Source organism: Lampris incognitus, chromosome 6 (assembly GCF_029633865.1).
Source record: "Lampris incognitus isolate fLamInc1 chromosome 6, fLamInc1.hap2, whole genome shotgun sequence".
NCBI classification, from domain to species: Eukaryota; Metazoa; Chordata; class Actinopteri; order Lampriformes; family Lampridae; genus Lampris; species Lampris incognitus.
In genome coordinates, this window is record NC_079216.1 from 68,863,094 (window position 1) to 68,886,820 (window position 23,727).

At 42.1% G+C, this 23,727-nt stretch overlaps 2 protein-coding genes across 4 annotated transcripts in view; one reads left to right on the forward strand and one right to left on the reverse strand.

Moving 5' to 3' along the window:
* Positions 1–794: 794 nt before the first annotated feature.
* Positions 795–4,798, forward strand: bhlhe41 (basic helix-loop-helix family, member e41). Its single transcript, XM_056282208.1, has 5 exons — positions 795–1,071; positions 1,159–1,225; positions 1,364–1,471; positions 1,582–1,693; positions 2,552–4,798. The coding sequence occupies exons 1-5, from the start codon at positions 1,010–1,012 to the stop codon at positions 3,493–3,495; spliced, it is 1,293 nt and encodes a 430-aa protein (XP_056138183.1). The 5' UTR covers positions 795–1,009; the 3' UTR covers positions 3,496–4,798.
* A 6,279-nt stretch (positions 4,799–11,077) lies between these two features.
* LOC130113920 (ras association domain-containing protein 8) overlaps positions 11,078–23,727 on the reverse strand; it is a 32,415-nt gene continuing 19,765 nt past the window's right edge. Inside the window, exons 4-6 of one of the 3 annotated variants that reach the window (XM_056281624.1) lie at positions 22,878–23,075; positions 22,580–22,724; positions 11,078–12,732 (exon numbers count right to left, since the gene is read on the reverse strand). In XM_056281624.1, coding sequence (XP_056137599.1) covers positions 12,617–12,732; positions 22,580–22,724; positions 22,878–23,075 — 459 coding nt within the window. In that variant the 3' untranslated portion in view covers positions 11,078–12,616. Of the gene's footprint in view, positions 12,733–22,569; positions 22,725–22,877; positions 23,076–23,727 lie in introns of all 3 variants that reach the window. The other 2 variants (XM_056281623.1, XM_056281625.1) reach the window with 2 other exon arrangements.

Sequence of the window (23,727 nt, forward strand, 5' to 3'; positions counted from 1 at the left end):
AATGGCGTCTGAATGGACCAGCCATCCTGCTGGCTGCTATGCCACAACATTCAGACCTCTTGTGTATCTGCACAGGTCTGCGCCATTTAATGGCTGATTCGTTAATGATCTATCGAGACTGACACACGGCTAATAATTTGTTCCTTTATGGATTTTGGGAGTCATAAACACATGCAAACGCATCTTAAAGAGAAGAATAAAAAGGCTAAATTAAAGGGTGTGTACACACACACACACACACGCACACGCACACGCACGTCCTCCGGTCTCCCAAAATCCTCGTCACATCAGTTTGTGCTGCTTTGAGTCTTTGCACCGGAAGGCAGACTGACAAACACGTCCGTCCTCCCACAGGCGGCCGGCTCCTGTTGTGGAGCCGCCACGCACGTGTTTGCGCACGCAGCTGAGCCAGTGCCATGGATACTGACAACACGGCGTATGGCGTCTGGAGGGAGGCCAGCACGGGAGGAGCCCAAAGTCACGCGCGCGGGCGCGCGCACGCGCGTTTATAGACACATCTAGACAACTTCATAAAGAAGGGGGGGGCGTACTTTGGATCAGAATTTAGGGTGACTTCACATTTTCCCCCTCCGCATACGAGCCATGCGTTTTATGATCCGTGTTTGGACTAAACTGTTCTGCGCCGCACGGCGCACATCCGCTCACACATCCGCTCATCACATCCGCTCATCACATCCGCACACCGCCGCAGCCAGCCGAGCCACGTAACATCGCATGTAACCCGAGCAGCGGCGCTGGCTGCTGTGCGACGCGCAGAGGAGGTCTAATTACCGGACTGTGCGCTGGTGCAGGCTACACGTGAGTCTGAAGCTGCCGGAAGCTGCCGGAAACGCGCCTGCGCCCTCGCTCTGCTTCCAACGCTTCGCAAAGTGGCAGCCCAGGAAACATCATTCCACAGCGCAGCTCCACCGGAGGACACTCGTGCTGTGTGCGCGACATCTCGAGCCTGGAATAACGCACCACCCAGAGACGCTCAGACGGGGCCGCTATGGATGAAAGATTACCGCATTTGCAGGACAGGCAATTTCTGGAGCACCCCGAGTTCCTAGGGTAAGTGTGACTTTTTGGGCAAACTGTTTTCTCCTAAACTGTTATCACACCGGGAGGGCTGATCTTCAATCTCTCCGTCCACTTTAGGGTGGATTACCCGTCTCTTTACATGTGCAAATCCAAAAGAGGAATGAAGCGCGAAGATGGAGGCAAGGTGCGCATGGCTGCAGACGACACGATAACTTTCATAACACATTTAGCAGACGGGAAAACTTGATGCCGTTATTTGCACTTGTGCTTTTTGTTGGCTCTGACGTGCGCGTCTAGTGAGCGTTTGTGTGTTTGCCAACAGGACGCATACAAGTTACCACACCGGCTGATAGAGAAGAAGAGGAGGGACAGAATCAATGAATGTATCGGCCAGCTGAAGGACTTGTTACCCGAGCACCTGAAGCTGACGGTGAGACGACACTTTGACAAGTGCGCTGATAAAGGTGAACGTGCTGCGTCCGTTTACGGGCGATGTGTGATGTTGCGACTCGCTAATGGCGCCGGTGTTCCTCTCCGCAGACGCTGGGACACCTGGAGAAGGCGGTTGTCCTGGAGTTGACGCTGAAGCACTTGAACGCTCTCACTGCCGTCACCGAGCAGCAGCACCAGAAGATCGTCGCTCTGCAGAACGGTAAGTTGCGAAGGCACAGCTCACACACAGCCCAGTGCTGCAACACGCGTGCCGGTAACATTTTAACACGCGTCCCGGTAACATTTTAACACGCGTCCCGGTAACATTTTAACACGCGTCCCGGTAACATTTTAACACGCGTGCCGGTAACATTTTAACACGCGTCCCGGTAACATTTTAACACGCGTGCCGGTAACATTTTAACACGCGTCCCGGTAACATTTTAACACGGTTCCCGGTAACATTTTAACACGGTTCCCGGTAACATTTTAACACGGTTCCCGGTAACATTTTAACACGCGTCCCGGTAACATTTTAACACGCGTCCCGGTAACATTTTAACACGCGTCCCGGTAACATTTTAACACGGTTCCCGGTAACATTTTAACACGGTTCCCGGTAACATTTTAACACGCGTCCCGGTAACATTTTAACACGCGTCCCGGTAACAGTTTAACACGGTTCCCGGTAACATTTTAACACGGTTCCCGGTAACATTTTAACACGGTTCCCGGTAACAGTTTAACACGCGTCCCGGTAACATTTTAACACGCGTCCCGGTAACATTTTAACACGGTTCCCGGTAACAGTTTAACACGCGTCCCGGTAACATTTTAACACGGTTCCCGGTAACATTTTAACACGGTTCCCGGTAACATTTTAACACGGTTCCCGGTAACAGTTTAACACGCGTCCCGGTAACATTTTAACACGCGTCCCGGTAACATTTTAACACGGTTCCCGGTAACATTTTAACACGCGTCCCGGTAACATTTTACCCGGGGAAACTTTTCTTGGAGGAGATCTGTCTGTGTGTTGCAAATTACAGCTTGTTGTTTCATGCCATGCCTCATACAGGGGACCGATCGATGAAAGCTTCCATTCACGCAGACTTGGATGCCTTCCACTCCGGCTTTCAAGCGTGTGCCAAGGAGGTTCTGCAGTACCTGAACAAGGTGGAGAACTGGACGACACGCGAGCAGAAGTGCGCGCACCTCATCGGCCATCTGCACAAGGTTTTAGCGCAGTTTCAGCCCGGAGCAGAGCCATCACTCCAGCAACAGCTACCTGGCGCTGACGCGCAGGACGCGCCGAAAGCCGACAGTCAGCCCAACTGCGTACCCGTCATACAGAGGACCCAGACCGGGGAGCTGAACGAGAACGACACGGACACGGACAGCGGGTACGGGGGCGAGGCTGAAAAGAGTGACGGCAGAGAGAAAGCGTGCGAGCGCAGCCAGGAGCAGGGATCCAAGGCGGTTAAGATTAAACAAGAATTTGGAGATGATCGCGCTGCCAAAAAACCAAAGATGAACTGGACCGGTAATGGCTTAGCTGGCGCAGATCCTGCCAGACCGGACCTGGCGTTTATGAACTCTCTGATGGGAATAACTGGCGTGGGACAGCAGACGCCCTTTTGCATGCCTTTCTACTTCATCAACCCCTCGGCGGCGGCGGCGGCGGCGGCGGCGGCATCGTCCTACATGCCCCTCTTCGATAAAGGTAACCTCGATAAGTACGTGTACCCCGCGGCAGCGGCTCTGACGTCTCCGTTCCCCTGGCTGTACCCCGGGCTGTCGGCGCACGCGGCCGCCGCCGCCGCGGCGGCGGCCGCGTGCGCCGCTCCGTCCGCGGAGAGGAGCCCGAACTTTGGACCTTCCTCTGAGTCACACGGCTCTCCGTCCCCTGACAGTGTCGCGTCACACGAGGCCGAGTCGGGCTCGCCGGAGGAAGATCCCGGGGAGGAAGACGCTGGAGCTGACGGTGATGTGGTCACATCTCAGGAGAACCCCAACACCTAACCAGCTGGCAAACCACTGCGTTCAGCTGCAAAACGGGCGAACCTGTCTCTGTGAGTGCGTGCGCGCGCGCGCGCGCGCGCGCGCGTGTAGCCTTTATGTTATTTCCCCCGTGCGTTCTGCTAGAGGAATGCTGCATTCTCGGGTTTTATGAGGCTGATTTCACTACAAGAGTTTCCAAGAAGAATTTCTCATGTACAGTATGTTGGCCAAAACGGGACAGTTGTGACTGACTGTGTGCCTTTTGCACCTCTACTAGAAACAGATCGTTTGAATGATTATCGACAATGATTGACACTAACTCACGTCTGTATCTTGTCTGTATAGGGAATACTGCGCTGAACTTAGTTTTTTAAATCACCTTTGATAAAATGTTTTGAGATGGCAGTATTGGTGCCAGAACTTTGGGTACCAACGTAGTGCGCAAGGCCCCCATCCCAATCAAGACCCCCTATCCCAGTCAAGACCCCCTACCCCAATCAGCGAGTCTCTGGATGTACGTCGTTTAACTGACCTCTGCCAAGGTTATCATCAGCCTGGATGACTGTCTGTAAATAAAAGGCCTGGAAGATGTTTCATTTCCATGTAAATGTGCACTGCACGGGCCGACGTGAGGAGGTGTGAGATGTACCTCCTCCCCTTGCAGACTCTCCTCCGGGTACACTCACTGGGAAGCTCATTACTGTTCCTCTTGAGATTAGACATAAATAAGAGTCCCCCACCTCTACCCAACACACTGATCCTGCAGACCTGACAGGAGTGGTTCTCCCTCAGTGACCACTCTGGTTCCTGCAGATCTGCCTCGACCCCCCCCCCCTCCCAGGGGTTATTTGTCAGGCTGTTTATGAAGGAAAAAAAGCCCCGCCAGTGAACAGTTGATAGAATTCTGACGGTTTGTTAATGTGACGCCCTTTTCATGAGTGTACGGGACTGCGTGACCAGCATTTTGTACGCCCCTGAATAATGAGTATTTCCGGACCCTGAGATGCAGACTTGTACCTGACTTGTACCTCCACTGACACCACGGGCGGTAGGACAGACTTGTACCTCCGGTGACCAGTACCACGGGCGGTAGGACAGACTTGTACCTCCAGTGACCAGTACCACGGGCGGTAGGACAGACTTGTACCTCCGGTGACCAGTACCACGGGCGGTAGGACAGACTTGTACCTACGGTGACCAGTACCAAGGGCGGTAGGACAGACTTGTACCTCCGGTGACCAGTACCACGGGCGGTAGGACAGACTTGTACCTCTGGTGACTAGTACCACGGGCGGTAGGACAGACTTGTACCTATGGTGACCAGTACCAGGGGCGGTAGGGCAGGCTTGTACCTCCGGTGACCAGTACCACGGGCGGTAGGACAGACTTGTACCTCCGGTGACCAGTACCACGGGCGGTAGGACAGACTTGTACCTCCGGTGACCAGTACCACGGGCGGTAGGATAGACTTGTATCTCCGGTGACCAGTACCACGGGCGGTAGGACAGACTTGTACCTCCGGTGACCAGTACCACGGGCGGTAGGACAGACTTGTACCTCCGGTGACCAGTACCACGGGCGATAGGACAGACTTGTACCTCCGGTGACCAGTACCACGGGCGGTAGGACAGACTTGTACCTCCGGTGACCAGTACCAAGGGCGGTAGGACAGACTTGTACCTCCGGTGACCAGTACCACGGGCTGTAGGACAGACTTGTACCTCCGGTGCCCAGTACCACGGGCGGTAGGACAGACTTGTACCTCCGGAGACCAGTACCACGGGCGGTAGGACAGATTTGTACCTCCGGAGACCAGTACCACGGGCGGTAGGACAGACTTGTACCTCCGGTGACCAGTACCACGGGCGGTAGGACAGACTTGTACCTCCGGTGACCAGTACCACGGGCGGTAGGACAGACTTGTACCTCCGGTGACCAGTACCAGGGGCGGTAGGACAGACTTGTACCTACGGTGACCAGTACCAAGGGCGGTAGGACAGACTTGTACCTCCGGTGACTAGTACCACGGGCTGTAGGACAGACTTGTACCTCCGGTGCCCAGTACCACGGGCTGTAGGACAGACTTGTACCTCCGGTGACCAGTACCACGGGCGGTAGGACAGACTTGTACCTCCGGTGACCAGTACCACGGGTGGTAGGACAGACTTGTACCTCCGGTGACCAGTACCACGGGCGGTAGGACAGACTTGTACCTCCGGTGACCAGTACCACGGGCGGTAGGACAGACTTGTACCTCCGGTGCCCAGTACCACGGGCGGTAGGACAGACTTGTACCTCCGGTGACCAGTACCACGGGCGGTAGGACAGACTTGTACCTCCACTGACACCACGGGCGGTAGGACAGACTTGTACCTACGGTGACCAGTACCAAGGGCGGTAGGACAGACTTGTACCTCCGGTGACCAGTACCACGGGTGGTAGGACAGACTTGTACCTCCGGTGACCAGTACCAGGGGCGGTAGGACAGACTTGTACCTCCGGTGACCAGTACCACGGGCGGTAGGACAGACTTGTACCTCCGGTGACCAGTACCAGGGGCGGTAGGACAGACTTGTACCTCCGGTGACCAGTACCACGGGCTGTAGGACAGACTTGTACCTCCGGTGACCAGTACCAGGGGCGGTAGGACAGACTTGTACCTCCGGTGACCAGTACCACGGGCGGTAGGACAGACTTGTACCTCCGGTGACCAGTACCAGGGGCGGTAGGACAGACTTGTACCTCCGGTGACCAGTACCACGGGTGGTAGGACAGACTTGTACCTCCGGTGACCAGTACCACGGGCTGTAGGACAGACTTGTACCTCCGGTGACCAGTACCAGGGGCGGTAGGACAGACTTGTACCTCCGGTGACCAGTACCACGGGTGGTAGGACAGACTTGTACCTCCGGTGACCAGTACCACGGGCTGTAGGACAGACTTGTACCTCCGGTGACCAGTACCAGGGGCGGTAGGACAGACTTGTACCTCCGGTGACCAGTACCACGGGTGGTAGGACAGACTTGTACCTCCGGTGACCAGCACCACGGGCTTTAGGACAGACTTGTACCTCCGGTGACCAGTACCAGGGGCGGTAGGACAGACTTGTACCTCCGGTGACCAGTACCACGGGTGGTAGGACAGACTTGTACCTCCGGTGACCAGCACCACGGGCTTTAGGACAGACTTGTACCTCCGGTGACCAGTACCAGGGGCGGTAGGACAGACTTGTACCTCCGGTGACCAGTACCACGGGTGGTAGGACAGACTTGTACCTCCGGTGACCAATACCACGGGCTGTAGGACAGACTTGTACCTCCGGTGACCAGTACCAGGGGCGGTAGGACAGACTTGTACCTCCGGTGACCAGTACCACGGGTGGTAGGACAGACTTGTACCTCCGGTGACCAGTACCACGGGCTGTAGGACAGACTTGTACCTCCGGTGACCAGTACCACGGGCTGTAGGACAGACTTGTACCTCCGGTGACCAGTACCACGGGTGGTAGGACAGCACCTTATACATCTTTGATAATGAATGTATCATATTTTCCAAGCTAATGAAGTTTGTACGTAGGACGATCTTTGCTCTTTGAGACGTAAAGTGCACTTTTTTCTGCTTTTGGAAACAACTTCACCCCCCCCCCCCGCCCCACGTGCCACCCCTTAGACAGTCTCACCCTTTCAATCACCATATGATCAACCACTGCTGATGAATCGTGCAGCCTTCTTGAGAGAAAACCATCATGTCACTTCAGACAGAACAGCTTGTCTACACCACCTACATCATGTCTACACCACCTACATCATGTCTACACCTACACCCATGTCTATACCACTTACATCATGTCTACACCTACATCCATGTCTACACCACCTACATCATGTCTACACCTACACCCATGTCTATACCACTTACATCATGTCTACACCTACATCCATGTCTATACCACTTACATCATGTCTACACCTACATCCATGTCTACACCACTTACATCATGTCTACACCTACATCCATGTCTACACCACTTACATCATGTCTACACCTACATCATGTCCAGAAGAAATATGCTTTTTGCAGTGATTTCATGCAGTCTGAAGCAGCGATTCGCTGTTTCTTCCAGTTGGGTAAACCACTGTCAGTTTCTTTTTCTTTCTTTTTTTTTTAAGAGGGGGAGATAATTCCAGTCTTTTTAAGCTTTCATAAACCCTGCACTCTCATGACACATGCCCCACCGACTCTGTGTCAGGCCATGGTCACATGCAGCACCTGCAACCTTCCACCAAGGTAGACAGGAAGCTGTGGTCACGTGACCACTGCAGATGTTCTAGGATGTGTTAAAAAAAAAACTTGTCCCCTTTTTTCTGCAACTATGTCGTTTTAAGTTGTGTGTGCCTGCGTAGATAAGTACTTCTCTTATGTCGCGTACATGCCACTGCTTTTAGTTGGTCCTCTGATCCGCCATGTTCTCAGTTGGTTTTAGGTGGCATGTGTTTCTGTAAATAGTTTTTGTGAATATACGATGAAATGTATGTCAATGTTGTAGAAGCCTGTTTTTTTAAGATTTAACTGAGCAAACTGTTGCACATTTCGTTAATGCTTTACACTTATGCTGTCCTAAATTATTGCTGATGAGTTGTAAAATAAATATCAAAACCAAACAAGTTCACTCCTTACTCAACATGAACTTGGGGCGCATGTCACATCAGAGCACCAATAAATCATTTTCTTTTTGCCTTCAACACGTCTGAACAATTACACACACAGTGTTTCTGAGCATTACAGGAAGAGAGTGTGCGTGTGCACAAGACACAGCAAACGGGTCAGCACTAGCCAGAATTCCTAGCTCTCATGGGAGGGAGCACAGTGCTGGAAGCCAGAAGCCTGGCCTTTGCAGCGTCCCGTCAGCTGACACAGTACAACACAGGAATGTACAGTAAGCCAGGGCGTTATGCCAACGTCATGTGAGGAAAGATGATGGAGGAAGATTACTTTCACCCTGTACAGACTGATGCAGGGCAAAGGGGGCCTACCTCAGACTTGTCAGAGGCTTTAGGCAGGATCAACTCAGTCTTTGTTGTTGCCATTAACCGTGATGTTATTAGAGTCTCCGTGATTAATGCGATTACTGACCTTGATTGCTGATTTAAGCGGTGCAATTAGTGCCGACTTGTGCTTTTCCGTGTTAGAAAGTAACAGAAGTTGCACCTTTTACCAGCAGTGCTTGTACACAGAGATGCCTCTGCTCTTATGGTGCCGGCACCATAAGAGCAGAAGGTGGTCCAAGTTGCAGTTTTGTGTCCATAATATTCAAGACGCTGCCCCTGCCAGACGCAGACAGACGTTCAGTCCCCGAGCCAAAGGACAAGGTCACTCCAACGCTGCCTGCCAATGTCGCTGAGCGAGGGGATTCCTCTCATCAGCCCCTCCTCGCTTGAAACCTTCCTACTCCCCTCACACGTCACAACCCTGGTCCGCCGCCGCTGACGGTGACATCCTTACTGGATCCATGTCGCCATCTGCTGGTGAAACATGGGAACTGGCTCAACAGGCGCGCAGGAGCTTCACAACAAAAGCTCAACATGAATTCTCTCTCGCCACATGCGCGGTGCAACAGCGTCCCGTTTTTGTCAACTGGTTTATTGAATCATGCAGTCCACGTCATACAAGCAGCCACTTACAGCCACACATACCCCTGTCCACACTTTGCTTATATCAAGGCAGAAATAAAATCGGTATGTACAGTTGACATCTTACAGGAGTGCACAGGATATATTTAAATATACATATATATATATATATATATATATATATATATATATATATATATACATATATACATACAGTGCATCCTGAAAGTATTCACACCCCTTCACTTTCCCCACATTTTGTTATGTTACAGCCTTATTCCAAAATGGATTAAATTCTTTTTTTTCTCATCAATCTACACACAATACCCCATAATGACAAAGTGAAAAAGGTTTTGTAGAAATTTTTGCAAATTTATTCAAAATAAAAAACTGAAATATTGCATGTACATAAGTATTCACACCCTTTACTATGATACTCAAAATTGAGCCCAGGTTCATCCTGTTTCCACTGATCATCCTTGAGATGTTTCTACATCTTGATTGGAGTCCACCTGTAGTAAATTCAATGGATTGGACATGATTTGGAAAGGCCCACACCTGTCTATATAAGGTCCCACTGTTGACAGTGCATGTCAGAGCAGAAACCAAGCCATGAAGTCAAAGGAATTGTCTGTGGACCTCCGAGACAGGATTGTATCAAGACACAGATCTGGGGAAGGGTACAAAAACATTTCTACAGCTTTGAAGGTCCCGAAGAGCACAGTGGTCTCCATCATTCGTAAATGGAAGAAGTTTGGATCCACCAGGACTCTTCCTAGAGCTGGCCGCCCTGCCAAACTGAGCAATCGGGGGAGAAGGGCCTTGGTCAAGGAGGTGACCAAGAACCCGATGGTCACTCTGACAGAGCTCCAGCGTTCCTCTGTGGAGATGGGAGAACCTTCCAGAAGGACAACCATCTCTGCAGCACTCTACCAATCAGGTCTTTATGGTAGAGTGGCCAGGCGGAAGCCTCTGCTCAGTAAAAGGCACATGACAGCCCGCTTGGAGTTTGCCAGAAAGCACCTAAAGGACTCTCAGACCATGAGAAACAAGATTCTCTGGTCTGATGAAACCAAGATTGAACTCTTTGGCCTGAATGCCAAACGTCCCGTCTGGAGGAAACCAGGCACCTCTCATCACCTTGCTAATACCATCCCTACAGTGAAGCATGGTGGTGGCAGCATCATGCTGTGGGGATGTTCTTCAGCGGCAGGAACTGGGAGACTAGTCAGGATCGAGGGAAAGATGAATGGAGCAAAGTACAGAGAGATCCTTGATGAAAACCTGCTCCAGAGCGCTCAGGACCTCAGACTGGGGTGAAGGTTTACCTTTCAACATGACAACGACCCTAAGCACACAGCCAAGACAATGAAGGAGTGGCTTCGGGACAAGTCTGTGAATGTCCTTGAGTGGCCCAGCCAGAGCCCAGACTTGAACCCCATTGAACATCTCTGGAAAGACCTGAAAATAGCTGTGCAGCGACACTCCCCATCTGACCTTACAGAGCTGGAGAGGATCTGCAGAGAAGGATTGGAGAAATACCCCAAATATAGGTGTGCCAAGCTTGTAGCTTCATACCCAAGACGACTTGAGTTTGTAATCGCTGCCAAGGGTGCCTCAACCAAGTACTGAGTAAAGGGTGTGAATACTTATGTACATGCAATATTTCAGTTTTTTATTTTTAATACATTTGCAAAAATTTCTACAAAACCTTTTTCGCTTTGTCATTATGGGGTATTGTATGTAGATTGATGAGGGAAAAAAGGAATTTAATCCATTTTGGAATAAGGCTGTAACATAACAAAATGTGGGGAAAGTGAAGGGGTGTGAATACTTTCCGGATGCACTGTGTATATATATATATATATATATATATATATATATATATATACATACATACATACATACACACACACACACACGTACAGTTGTGATATATGCACACTTTTATCAACGACAGATCAACTTCCAAATTCATCCTGGGTAATACATTTATTCAAATGATAACTATTTTGTGCTGCATGATGTGAAGTATATCTTTAGCAACAGGTCAAAGCACTTTACAGCGCCTAGTGATACTGATGATACCTGTGACTGTTTCCTGTTTGTTGCTATTTTCTCTGTGTCGAAGAGATATGCTGATTATATATACTGACACTCGAAATCGATCCTTGATCATTATGACCAATACTTCCTACGGCTCGTAAAGCTTCTCTGCACTGTAACGCTGTTTGTGTCACCGACTGCTGTTCCCACAAGCTCGAGTATAAGGCACTTGTTTTAATATAATTAGCAGCTAATTACAGAACCAATGGGGGAGTTTATTCCAGGGCTATTAAGACTCCACTAACATGATGTCCCTTTTAGTATTTGACTTTAAATTAAAAAAAAAACATATACCCCCCAATGTAGCTCTTCCTATCAAAGTTCATATGAAAGGCCTTCAGATCGAGCAAACAACGGTCTTAGTGTCACATTACATACATGCTCTGGACATCCAGATATGGCTATATGAAAGACAAACATGCAGCAAGACCTTATAATCTTTGGCCACCCATCCTTGCAGATGAACAAGCATAAACAATTTGGCAAAAAATATATCGCACAGTCATCTTAAAACAAACATACAAAACAAACAACACTGTTTCATTACGCAGGCAATACTGCTGGACTGGACACGTTGCTGCCCTGCGACTGCAAACTCACCGGTCATAATAAAATATAATATTCACCAAACAAAACGGGAGAGTAAGAAAACATTTACAAGATGCTACCAGTTTGGTACTTGTACACAGTAACATTCCTCAGTAACAAAACGGTTTGCCGTCTGTGCATAGTTAAAACACGGAGAGATTCAGAGCCAAAGGACTAGCGTGATGTACAGCACGACACTCTGGGAGGTGTCAGAGAGCAGAGTGCATCCTTCCTCCCGGACACACGTCATTACTTGGGATGCATGTGCTCGTCGCAGAACCCACAGGTTTTCAGAGAGGCGGTTCAGACGCTCTACACCGACAGAAATACTTTTCACAAGGCAATGGCTTTGACTCGGTAACGCTCACCATTAAAACAACGCCAGTCACTCAGCAGGTAACGTGAGAATAAAAGTACAGTAAGTGGATATACTTAAATGTGATGTCACTGATGGTGTGGCGATTCAGCGATCAGCACCCATGATGCCGCTGCCACCCTTCAACCTAACCAAGTGCTTCATAACATACATCCAACAGTAAACGCTTTCCTTCATTGTCTGAGCCTTCAGGTGCGAGGAGCTGCTTTCAGGACACCTGGTTCATATAGGCTGCTGCCAGCATTTAGAAAACCCCCATTAATAAGCCCAAGTGATGAGTAAACAGTGCATAGGAGAGTGCTGCTGCTGAGGTATCCTGTACTAAGACCGCCTGGGGGGGAAAAAAAGAAAAAGAAAAAAAAAGAAGCTGTGGCGTGAAGTTGGGGATCAAGACACAAGGAGAGATGGATGTTCGCTCAACCCACTCCTGTACTGGCAGGCCTCAGACGTAGATCCCTTCCGGGTTTAGGCTTGACCTTAGAGGGCTGTGGAGAACCCGAAGGTGACCCGACATTGGCTGGGTGGAAACCGGACGCTTCAATGAACCACAGAGGGTATCTACATTTGAACAGGGACAAAGAGAGAGAGAGAGAGAGAGAGAGAGAGAGAGAGAGAGAGAGACTTAACTCTACACGAATATCTCTCCCAATGAGCTGCATGGTCTTCAAAGGTGCATTTAACAGTGTTTGGTGATCATCTGGTGTCTCCCCGCCTGGTGTCTCCCCGCCTGCCGCCCAATGACTGCTGGGATAGGCTCCAGCATCCCCACGACCCCAATTAGGATAAGTGGCTTGGATAGGATGGATGGATGGATGGTGATTATCTGAAATAAACCGACCTTTTGACACTTCTGCTATGTGGCATTAAGCCACCAGGGGTCAGTGTTGACTTGTGTAGTGAGCCGGCCATTCTGGGCAAACTCTTCTAAGGCTTCGACACACGTCCTGGTAGGTTATTATGACCTTTCATTATGGGAGCCAGTCTGCATCTAGTCTCCTGAAAAGACAACTGGGAGTGATGTCATGTGGCCGCACATGGTAACACAACCATAAAACTGCTGCGGATAAAGCGACTTAGAAAGACTGTGTGAGCGATGCCGCATTTAAAGGTGAATTAATGTGTAGGTTGATGTGTTAAAGATGCAGACAAAGGACAGTTTGGATATAAACACATTTTAACTGTGTGCAGCTGAAAATATCTAACTTTGAGACAAGAAGCACATTTCTTGACCCAAGTCCATCGCTGTTTTCCAAGTTGATTGGTTCTTAATGACCAGCTGGTAGGTGCAAAATGGTTTGCTTTAGATGGCTTCTAAAACTAACGGCTGCCCCATTCTCTAATGTGTTTAGTCCTGTGTCAGCTTTCTGGGCCATTCTGTGTTTAGATGACAAAGCTCTAGTCCACAGGGCTCATCACAGAAACTGCTGAGCACGTGATGGAAGGACAGAATGATGGAGGGAGGAGAGCGATGGACGGACAGCCTGGCTGACTGAATGGCACCCGGCCTGCCTGAAACCAGGCAGCCATTGGCATGAAGACCATACGTGGCACTGAAGGTGGGCAAAAGATTTCCTCTCCCCCTTTGTCTGATCCCCCTTTTCCTCACACACGCACGCATGAATACAGACAGACACACACATCTTCACACTCAAACACACACACACACACACACACACACACACACAGTAGGCTGAGTCATATTCTACCAGCAAGCCATCAACATTATGAGTAAAAAAAATGATTTGAAAGCCTTGTTCAAATTGAATGGGTGGACAAACGCACAGGTAAATGGTCTTTCAATTAAAATATGTCACACGTCACCTGTGTGGCTAACAGTTAAAGAGTCATATCTAACAGTGAAAGAGTCATATTTTACAGTTAAGAGTCATATTTAACAGTTAAAGAGTCTTATTTTACAGTTAAGAGTCATTTAAAAATTAAAGAGTCATATCTAACAGTTAAAGTCTTATTTAACAGTTAAAGAGTCTTATTTTACAGTTAAGAGTCATTTAAAAATTAAAGAGTCATATCTAACAGTTAAAGAGTCGTATTTAAGTTAAGAATCATATTTAAAAGTTAGAGTCATATCTAACAGTTAAGAGTCATACCTAACAGTTAAAGAGTCTTATTTAACAGTTAAGAGTCATATCTAACAGTTAAAGAGTCATATCTAACAGTGAAAGAGTCATATTTAACAGTTAAAGAGTCATATCTAACAGTGAAAAAGTCATATTTAACAGTTAAAGAGTCTTATTTTACAGTTAAAGAGTCATATCTGACAGTTAAAGAGTCATATCTAACAGTTAAGAGTCATTTAAAAATTAAAGAGTCATATCTAACAGTTAAAGAGTCGTATTTAAGTTAAGAATCATATTTAAAAGTTAGAGTCATATCTAACAGTTAAGAGTCATACCTAACAGTTAAAGAGTCTTATTTAACAGTTAAGAGTCATATCTAACAGTTAAAGAGTCATATCTAACAGTGAAAGAGTCATATTTAACAGTTAAAGAGTCATATCTAACAGTGAAAGAGTCATATTTAACAGTTAAAGAGTCTTATTTTACAGTTAAAGAGTCATATCTAACAGTTAAAGAGTCATATTTAACAGTTAAAGAGTCTTATTTTACAGTTAAAGAGTCATATCTAACAGTGAAAGAGTCATATCTAACAGTTAAAGAGTCATATTTAACAGTTAAAGTCTTATTTAACAGAAGAGTCTTATTTAACAGTTAAGTCATATCTAACAGTTAAAGAGTCTTATTTAACAGTTAAGAGTCATATCTAACAGTTAAAGAGTCATATTTAACAGTTAAAGTCTTATTTAACAGAAGAGTCTTATTTAACAGTTAAGTCATATCTAACAGTCAAAGAGTCATATTTAACAGTTAAGAGTCATACCTAACAGTTAAAGAGTATTATTTATCAGTTAAAAAGTATTATTTAATAGTTAGAGTCATATTTAACAGTTAAGAGTCATATCTAAGAGTCATATTTAACAGTTAAGAGTCATATTTAACAGTTAAAGAATATTATTTATCAGTTATAAAGTATTATTTAACAGTTGAGTCATATCTAACAATTAAAGAGTCATATTTAACAGTTAAAGAGCCATATTTAACAGTTAAAGAGTCATATTTAACAGTTAAAAGTCATATTTAACAGTTAAGAGTCATATTTAACAGTTAAGAGTCATATTTAACAGTTGGTCATATTTAACAGTTAAGAGTCATATCTAACAGTTAAAGAGTATTATCTAACAGTTAAGAGTCATATTTAACAGTTAAAGAGTCATATCTAACAGTTAGTCATATTTAACAGTTAAGAGTCATATCTAACAGTTAGAGTCATATCTAACAGTTAAAGTCTTATTTAACAGTTAAAGAGTCTTATTTTACAGTTAAGAGTCATTTAAAAATTAAAGAGTCATATCTAACAGTTAAAGAGTCGTATTTAAGTTAAGAATCATATTTAAAAGTTAGAGTCATATCTAACAGTGAAAGAGTCATATTTAACAGTTAAAGAGTCATATCTAACAGTGAAAGAGTCATATTTAACAGTTAAAGAGTCTTATTTTACAGTTAAAGAGTCATATCTGACAGTTAAAGAGTCATATCTAACAGTTAAGAGTCATATCTAACAGTTAAAGAGTCATATCTAACAGTGAAAGAGTCATATTTAACAGTTAAAGAGTCTTATTTTACAGTTAAAGAGTCATATCTAACAGTTAAAGAGTCATATTTAACAGTTAAAGAGTCTTATTTTACAGTTAAAGAGTCATATCTAACAGTGAAAGAGTCATATCTAACAGTTAAAGAGTCATATTTAACAGTTAAAGTCTTATTTAACAGAAGAGTCTTATTTAACAGTTAAGTCATATCTAACAGTTAAAGAGTCTTATTTAACAGTTAAGAGTCATATCTAACAGTTAAAGAGTCATATTTAACAGTTAAAGTCTTATTTAACAGAAGAGTCTTATTTAACAGTTAAGTCATATCTAACAGTCAAAGAGTCATATTTAACAGTTAAGAGTCATACCTAACAGTTAAAGAGTATTATTTATCAGTTAAAAAGTATTATTTAATAGTTAGAGTCATATTTAACAGTTAAGAGTCATATCTAAGAGTCATATTTAACAGTTAAGAGTCATATTTAACAGTTAAAGAATATTATTTATCAGTTATAAAGTATTATTTAACAGTTGAGTCATATCTAACAATTAAAGAGTCATATTTAACAGTTAAAGAGCCATATTTAACAGTTAAAGAGTCATATTTAACAGTTAAAAGTCATATTTAACAGTTAAGAGTCATATTTAACAGTTAAGAGTCATATTTAACAGTTGGTCATATTTAACAGTTAAGAGTCATATCTAACAGTTAAAGAGTATTATCTAACAGTTAAGAGTCATATTTAACAGTTAAAGAGTCATATCTAACAGTTAGTCATATTTAACAGTTAAGAGTCATATCTAACAGTTAAAGAGTCATATCTAACAGTTAAAGTCTTATTTAACAGTTAAAGAGTCTTATTTTACAGTTAAGAGTCATTTAAAAATTAAAGAGTCATATCTAACAGTTAAAGAGTCGTATTTAAGTTAAGAATCATATTTAAAAGTTAGAGTCATATCTAACAGTGAAAGAGTCATATTTAACAGTTAAAGAGTCATATCTAACAGTGAAAGAGTCATATTTAACAGTTAAAGAGTCTTATTTTACAGTTAAAGAGTCATATCTGACAGTTAAAGAGTCATATCTAACAGTTAAGAGTCATATCTAACAGTTAAAGAGTCATATCTAACAGTGAAAGAGTCATATTTAACAGTTAAAGAGTCTTATTTTACAGTTAAAGAGTCATATCTAACAGTTAAAGAGTCATATTTAACAGTTAAAGAGTCTTATTTTACAGTTAAAGAGTCATATCTAACAGTGAAAGAGTCATATCTAACAGTTAAAGAGTCATATTTAACAGTTAAAGTCTTATTTAACAGAAGAGTCTTATTTAACAGTTAAGTCATATCTAACAGTTAAAGAGTCTTATTTAACAGTTAAGAGTCATATCTAACAGTTAAAGAGTCATATTTAACAGTTAAAGTCTTATTTAACAGAAGAGTCTTATTTAACAGTTAAGTCATATCTAACAGTTAAAGAGTCATATTTAACAGTTAAGAGTCATACCTAACAGTTAAAGAGTATTATTTATCAGTTAAAAAGTATTATTTAATAGTTAGAGTCATATTTAACAGTTAAGAGTCATATCTAAGAGTCATATTTAACAGTTAAGAGTCATATTTAACAGTTAAAGAGTATTATTTATCAGTTATAAAGTATTATTTAACAGTTAGTCATATCTAACAATTAAAGGGTATTATTTAACAGTTGAGTCATATCTAACAATTAAAGAGTCATATTTAACAGTTAAAGAGCCATATTTAACAGTTAAAGAGTCATATTTAATAGTTAAAAGTCATATTTAACAGTTAAGAGTCATATTTAACAGTTAAGAGTCATATTTAACAGTTAAAGAGCATTATTTAACAGTTAAGATTCATATCTAACAGTTAAGAGTCATATTTAACAGTTAAAAGTCATATTTAACAGTTAAGAGTCATATTTAACAGTTAAAGAGTCATATCTAACAGTTAGTCATATTTAACAGTTGAGTCATATCTAACAGTTAAAGAGTATTATCTAACAGTTAAGAGTCATATTTAACAGTCAAAGAGTCATATCTAACATTTAAGAGTCATATTTAACAGTTAAAAGTCATAATTAACAGTTAAGAGTCATATTTAACAGTTAAGAGTCATATTTAACAGTTAAAGAGCATTATTTAACAGTTAAGATTCATATCTAACAGTTAAGAGTCATATTTAACAGTTAAAAGTCATATTTAACAGTTAAGAGTCATATTTAACAGTTAAAGAGTCATATCTAACAGTTAGTCATATTTAACAGTTAAGAGTCATATCTAACAGTTAAAGAGTATTATCTAACAGTTAAAGAGTCATATCTAACAGTTAAAGAGTAATATCTAACAGTTAGTCATATTTAACAGTTGAGTCATATCTAACAGTTAAAGAGTATTATTTAACAGTTAAGAGCCATATTTAACAGTTAAAGAGTCATATCTAATAGTTAAAGAGTCTTATTTAACAGTTAAGAGTCTTATTTAACAGAAGAAAGAGTCATATCTAATAGTTAAAGAGTATTATTTAACAGTTAAGAGTCATATTTAACAGTTAAAGTGTCATATCTAATAGTTAAAGAGTCTTATTTAAAAGTTAAGAGTCATATTTAACAGTTAAAGAGTCATATCTAACAGTTAAAGAGTATTATTTAACAGTTAAGAGCCATATTTAACAGTTAAAGCGTCATATCTAACAGTTAAAGAGTCATATTTAACAGTTAAAGAGCATTATTTAACGGTTAAGATTCATATCTAACAGTTAAAGAGTATTATTTAACAGTTAAAGAGTATTATTTAAAGTTAAGAGTCATAGTTAACAGTTAAGAGTCATATTTAACAGTTAAAGAGTCATATCTAACAGTTGGTCATATTTAACAGTTAAGAGTCATATCTAACAGTTAAAGAGTCATATCTAACAGTTAAAGAGTATTATTTAACAGTTAAGAGTCATATTTAACAGTTAGAGACATATCTAACAGTTAAAGAGTATTATTTACCAGTTAAAAAGTATTATTTAACAGTTAAAGAGTCATATCTAACAGTTAAAGAGTCTTATTTAACAGTTAAGAGTAATATTTAACAGTTAAAGAGTCATATTTAACAGTTAAAGAGTATTATTTAACAGTTAAGAGTCATATCTAACAGAGTATTATTTAACAGTTAAGAGTCATATCTAACAGTTAGTCATATCTAACAGTTAAGAGTCATATTTAACAGTTAAAGAGTCATATCTAACAGTTAGTCATATCTAACAGTTAAAGAGTCTTATTTAAAAGTTAAGAGTCATATCTAACAGTTAAGATTCATATTTAACAGTTAAAGAGTCATATCTAATAGTTAAAGAGTCTTATTTAACAGTTAAGAGTCATATTTAACAGTTAAAGAGTATTATTTAACAGTTAAAGCGTCATATCTAACAGTTAAAGAGTCTTATTTAACAGTTAAGAGTCATATCTAACAGTTAAAGAGTATTATTTAACAGTTAAGAGTCATATTTAACAGTTAAAGCGTCATATCTAACAGTTAAAGAGTCTTATTTAACAGTTAAGAGTCATATCTAACAGTTAAAGAGTATTATTTAACAGTTAAAGAGTATTATTTAAAAGTTAAGAGTCATATTTAACAGTTAAAGAGTCATATTTAACAGTTAAAGAGCATTATTTAACAGTTAAGATTCATATCTAACAGTTAAAGAGTATTGTTTAACAGTTAAGAGTCATATTTAACAGTTAAAGAGTCATATCTAACAGTTGGTCATATTTAACAGTTAAGAGTCATATCTAACAGTTAAAGAGTATTATCTAACAGTTAAGAGTCATATTTAACAGTTAAAGAGTCATATCTAACAGTTAGTCATATTTAACAGTTAAGAGTCATATCTAACAGTTAAAGAGTCATATCTAACAGTTAAGAGCCATATTTAACAGTTAAAGCATCATATCTAACAGTTAAAGAGTATTATTTAACAGTTAAGAGTCATATTTAACAGTTAAAGAGTCATATTTAACAGTTAAAGAGCATTATTTAACAGTTAAGATTCATATCTAACAGCTCAGAGTCATATTTAACAGTTAAAGAGTATTGTTTAACAGTTAAGAGTCCTATTTAACAGTTGAAGAGTCATATCTAACAGTTAGTCATATTTAACAGTTAAGAGTCATATCTAACAGTTAAAGAGTATTATCTAACAGTTAAAGAGTATTATTTAACAGTTAAGAGTCATATCTAACAGTTAAAGAGTATTATTTAACAGTTAAGAGTCATATTCAACAGTTAGAGACATATCTAACATTTAAAGAGTATTATTTACCAGTTAAAAAGTATTATTTAACAGTTAAAGAGTCATATTTAACAGTTAAAGAGTATTATTTAACAGTTAAGAGTCATATTTAACAGTTAAAGAGACATATCTAACAGTTAAAGAGTATTATTTACCAGTTAAAAAGTATTGTTTAACAGTTAGTCACATGTAACAGTTAAAGAATCATATCTAACAGTTAAAGAGTATTATTTAACAGTTAAGTCATATTTAACAGTTAAAGAGTCATATCTAATAGTTAGTCATATTTAACAGCTAAGAGTCATATTTAACAGTTAAAGAGTCATATCTAACAGTTAAAGAGCATTATTTATCAGTTAAAATGTATTATTTAACAGTTAAAAGTCATATTTAACAGTTAAAGAGTAATATTTAACAGTTAAAGGGTAATATTTAACATTTAAAGATTAATATTTAAGTTAGAATAATATTTCAGTTACAGTCATATTTAACAGTTAAAAAGTATTTAACAGTTAGATTCATATTTAACAGTTAAAGAGTCATATTTAACAGTTAATCATATTTAACAGTTCAAGAATAATATTTAACAGTTAAAGGGTCATATTTAACAGTTAGTCATATTTAACAGTTAAAGAGTAATATTTAACATTTAAAGAGTCATATTTAACAGAGTATTATTTAACAGTTACAGTTAAAGAGTATTATTTAACAGTTAAAAAGTATTATTGAACAGTTAAAGAGTGTTATTTAACAGTTAAAGAGTCATATCTAACAGTTAAAAAGCATTATTTAACAGTTAGAGTCATATTTAAGTTAGAGTCATATTTAACAGTTAAAGCGTCATATTTAATAGTTAAAGAGTATTATTTAACAGTTAAAGAGTCATATTTAACAGTTAGAGTATTATTTAACAGTTAAAAAGTCATATTCAGTAGTTAAAGCGTCATATTTAACAGTTTAAAACGTATTATTTAACAGTTAAAGAGTCATATTTAACAGTTAAAGAGTGATATTTATCCACTGACACTGTGCAGTGCCTACTACACACTGCCAAGTGCAGGGCTAAACGTGATTAAACTGTAATGTACATGTCTGGGGTGAGGCTTTTATTCTATTAATTAAGAGGGCATGTACGGATGTAGCGATCATAGGCGGAGTTTGACATTCGAGCCAGGGGGGACAAAAAAAACAAAAACTAATTGTAACAGCTGAGACCTGGCCTACCACCCTGGGAACACAGCACGAGCAGATATGGACAAAACAAACATGTTAATTAAACATATATGTTCATTTTTAAAGCAGATTTGAAATTACATCGTAACAATTTAACAATTCGCCTTTATGAAATCCAATCACGGCACGGCTGTCTTGGAACGCAATAGACACAAGGTGGCGGAATGCCCCGACACTTAAAAATTAAACTAAATGCAACAGCCCCAACGTAAATAAAGTCCTAAATCAAAGGGGCATCTCCAGGGAATTAAGAAAGTGTTCAACTTAAGTGGAAAACGATCGCTTTGTACTTCCAAAACCTTTTGAGGGGAATTGGGGCAGAGTAGGTTGCTTAGGACGGCCGTGTTTTCTCCAGGATCATCTGTGGTACCTAGTTGGGCTAGCTAGTGCATCTGCGGTACCTAGTTGGGCTAGCTAGTGCAGCTGTGGTACCTAGTTGGGCTAGCTAGTGCATCTGCGGGGGGACCGTCAGGACTGCTAGCAGTTGCTGCTAATCCAGAGCTGCTCCAAGTTTCCTCCAAGTTCACAACAGTATCGTTTTGCCCATCGTCATCATCGGTTATTGATGTTTGTGTTGTATCCTTGTTAGATCCCGATGGCTGACCATGTGTGTCGTCTGGAGCTCGACGTTTTAAAAATCTCCTTATGTCCATATTTTCATGCCGACTAGATAACTACAACGTTATTACCCATGTATGCTACGTGAGAATCGCTGGTTCGATTTACGTTAGCGTACGTGTCACTCGTCACATGACCCAGAGCCCTGAACTTTTTTTTTTTTTTTACTAAAGCAGTATATGAACTCAGATGTATTACCTAGTACCATTTAGTTGTTTTGTGTTATTTAAAATATTGATAAAATATCTGGTCATGCCAAACGTAATTATTCCACTCTTTTTTGAAACAGTGCAATTACCCGTTTCAGCAACCAGGGGGCAGTGCTCCCCCTGCCCCCCCCCCCCCACCGCAAACTCCGCGCACGGTAGCCATCCATACATGCCCTCTCGAAGGTCAACATCCTGTTTATCATTTATGCCAACACTAAAGTAAGGAGCATTGAACATTTGACACCACAAATATGACACTAACTCCCAATAGCACATGTACTTCGACTAAAGGCCAAATCATATATGACCACAGCCAATTTGTTAGGACAGACAGAAGCTGCAAAATGCACCTGTTTAACATTTACTAACATGAAATTACCCGTAGCCTGACTGACGTGGTTGCCATCTTCCTCAGCTGGGTTAGCGGGCAGCACGGTGACCTTGGTGCCGGTTTGCTGAATGAACTGCTTCAGGTTCACTTGCCTCAGCTCCTTCGTCAGCTGCTCCAACTCATGCTGCATGTCCTTGGTTCAAAAAACAACAACAATTAAGACTGTCACAAACAGACTGTAGCTTCGACTGAATTTCTATCGCACACGTCACCCTTTCAATGCAGTTGAACTATCAGAAAAACAGACCATCAAAGAGCTTTATTTGTCAGAGGAAAACTGCTTCACCTGCAGTCTTTTGCTGCTCTGTCCCAGCGACCTGTCCACAGCTCTGCAGCTGCTCTCCAGCTGAACAGCTTGCCTCTCCTGGGCCTTCAGCTCCGCTTTGGCCCTCAGGGCCTGAGTTCGAGCCTCTGCCTCACTGACCCACTGGGTCTCCTGCCTCTCCCTCTGCAACCTCTCTTCCTCTAGGCCAGCCTCTACACCCTGACCGAGAAGACAGGAAGTTGGAGGAAAGGTTGAGACCAGATACTCCACGTCATGTGTGCAGACCATACATACACATTAATTCCACATGAACAAACCTAGTCAGCATTTAAAGTGTGGCACACAGTGTGCCCATGCAACCTGACTGTTCTCCAAACATAACATAGCACTAATATCACCTCCTACAACCTTTAGAATAAATAAACAAACAAAAAACCACAAGCCCGAGCCTTGACATACAGAATCTGTTGGCATCCCTTCCAAGTACAGGGATATCCAAGTCAGACATGTAATGACATACTGTCACCAAACACAAGGGCATATCTTTTATATAAACCATACGACTGCCCTTTGCTTTGCAACCACTGGAATGCTGCACAAACGTTGGCCTCTTAAAACGGGTCATAAAACATCACGGTTCAGAAAGGCTTTCCTTTCCTTCCCGAAAACGAAACCTGGATCCTCCAAACACAAAACCCTGACCCTCTCCACGCCCTCCAAACACGAAACCCTGACCTTCTCCATACCCTCCAAACACGAAACCCTGACCCTCTCCACGCCCTGCAAACACGAAACCCTTACCCTCTCCACACCCTCCAAACACGAAACCATGACCCTCTCCACGCCCTCCAAACACGAAACCCTGACCCTC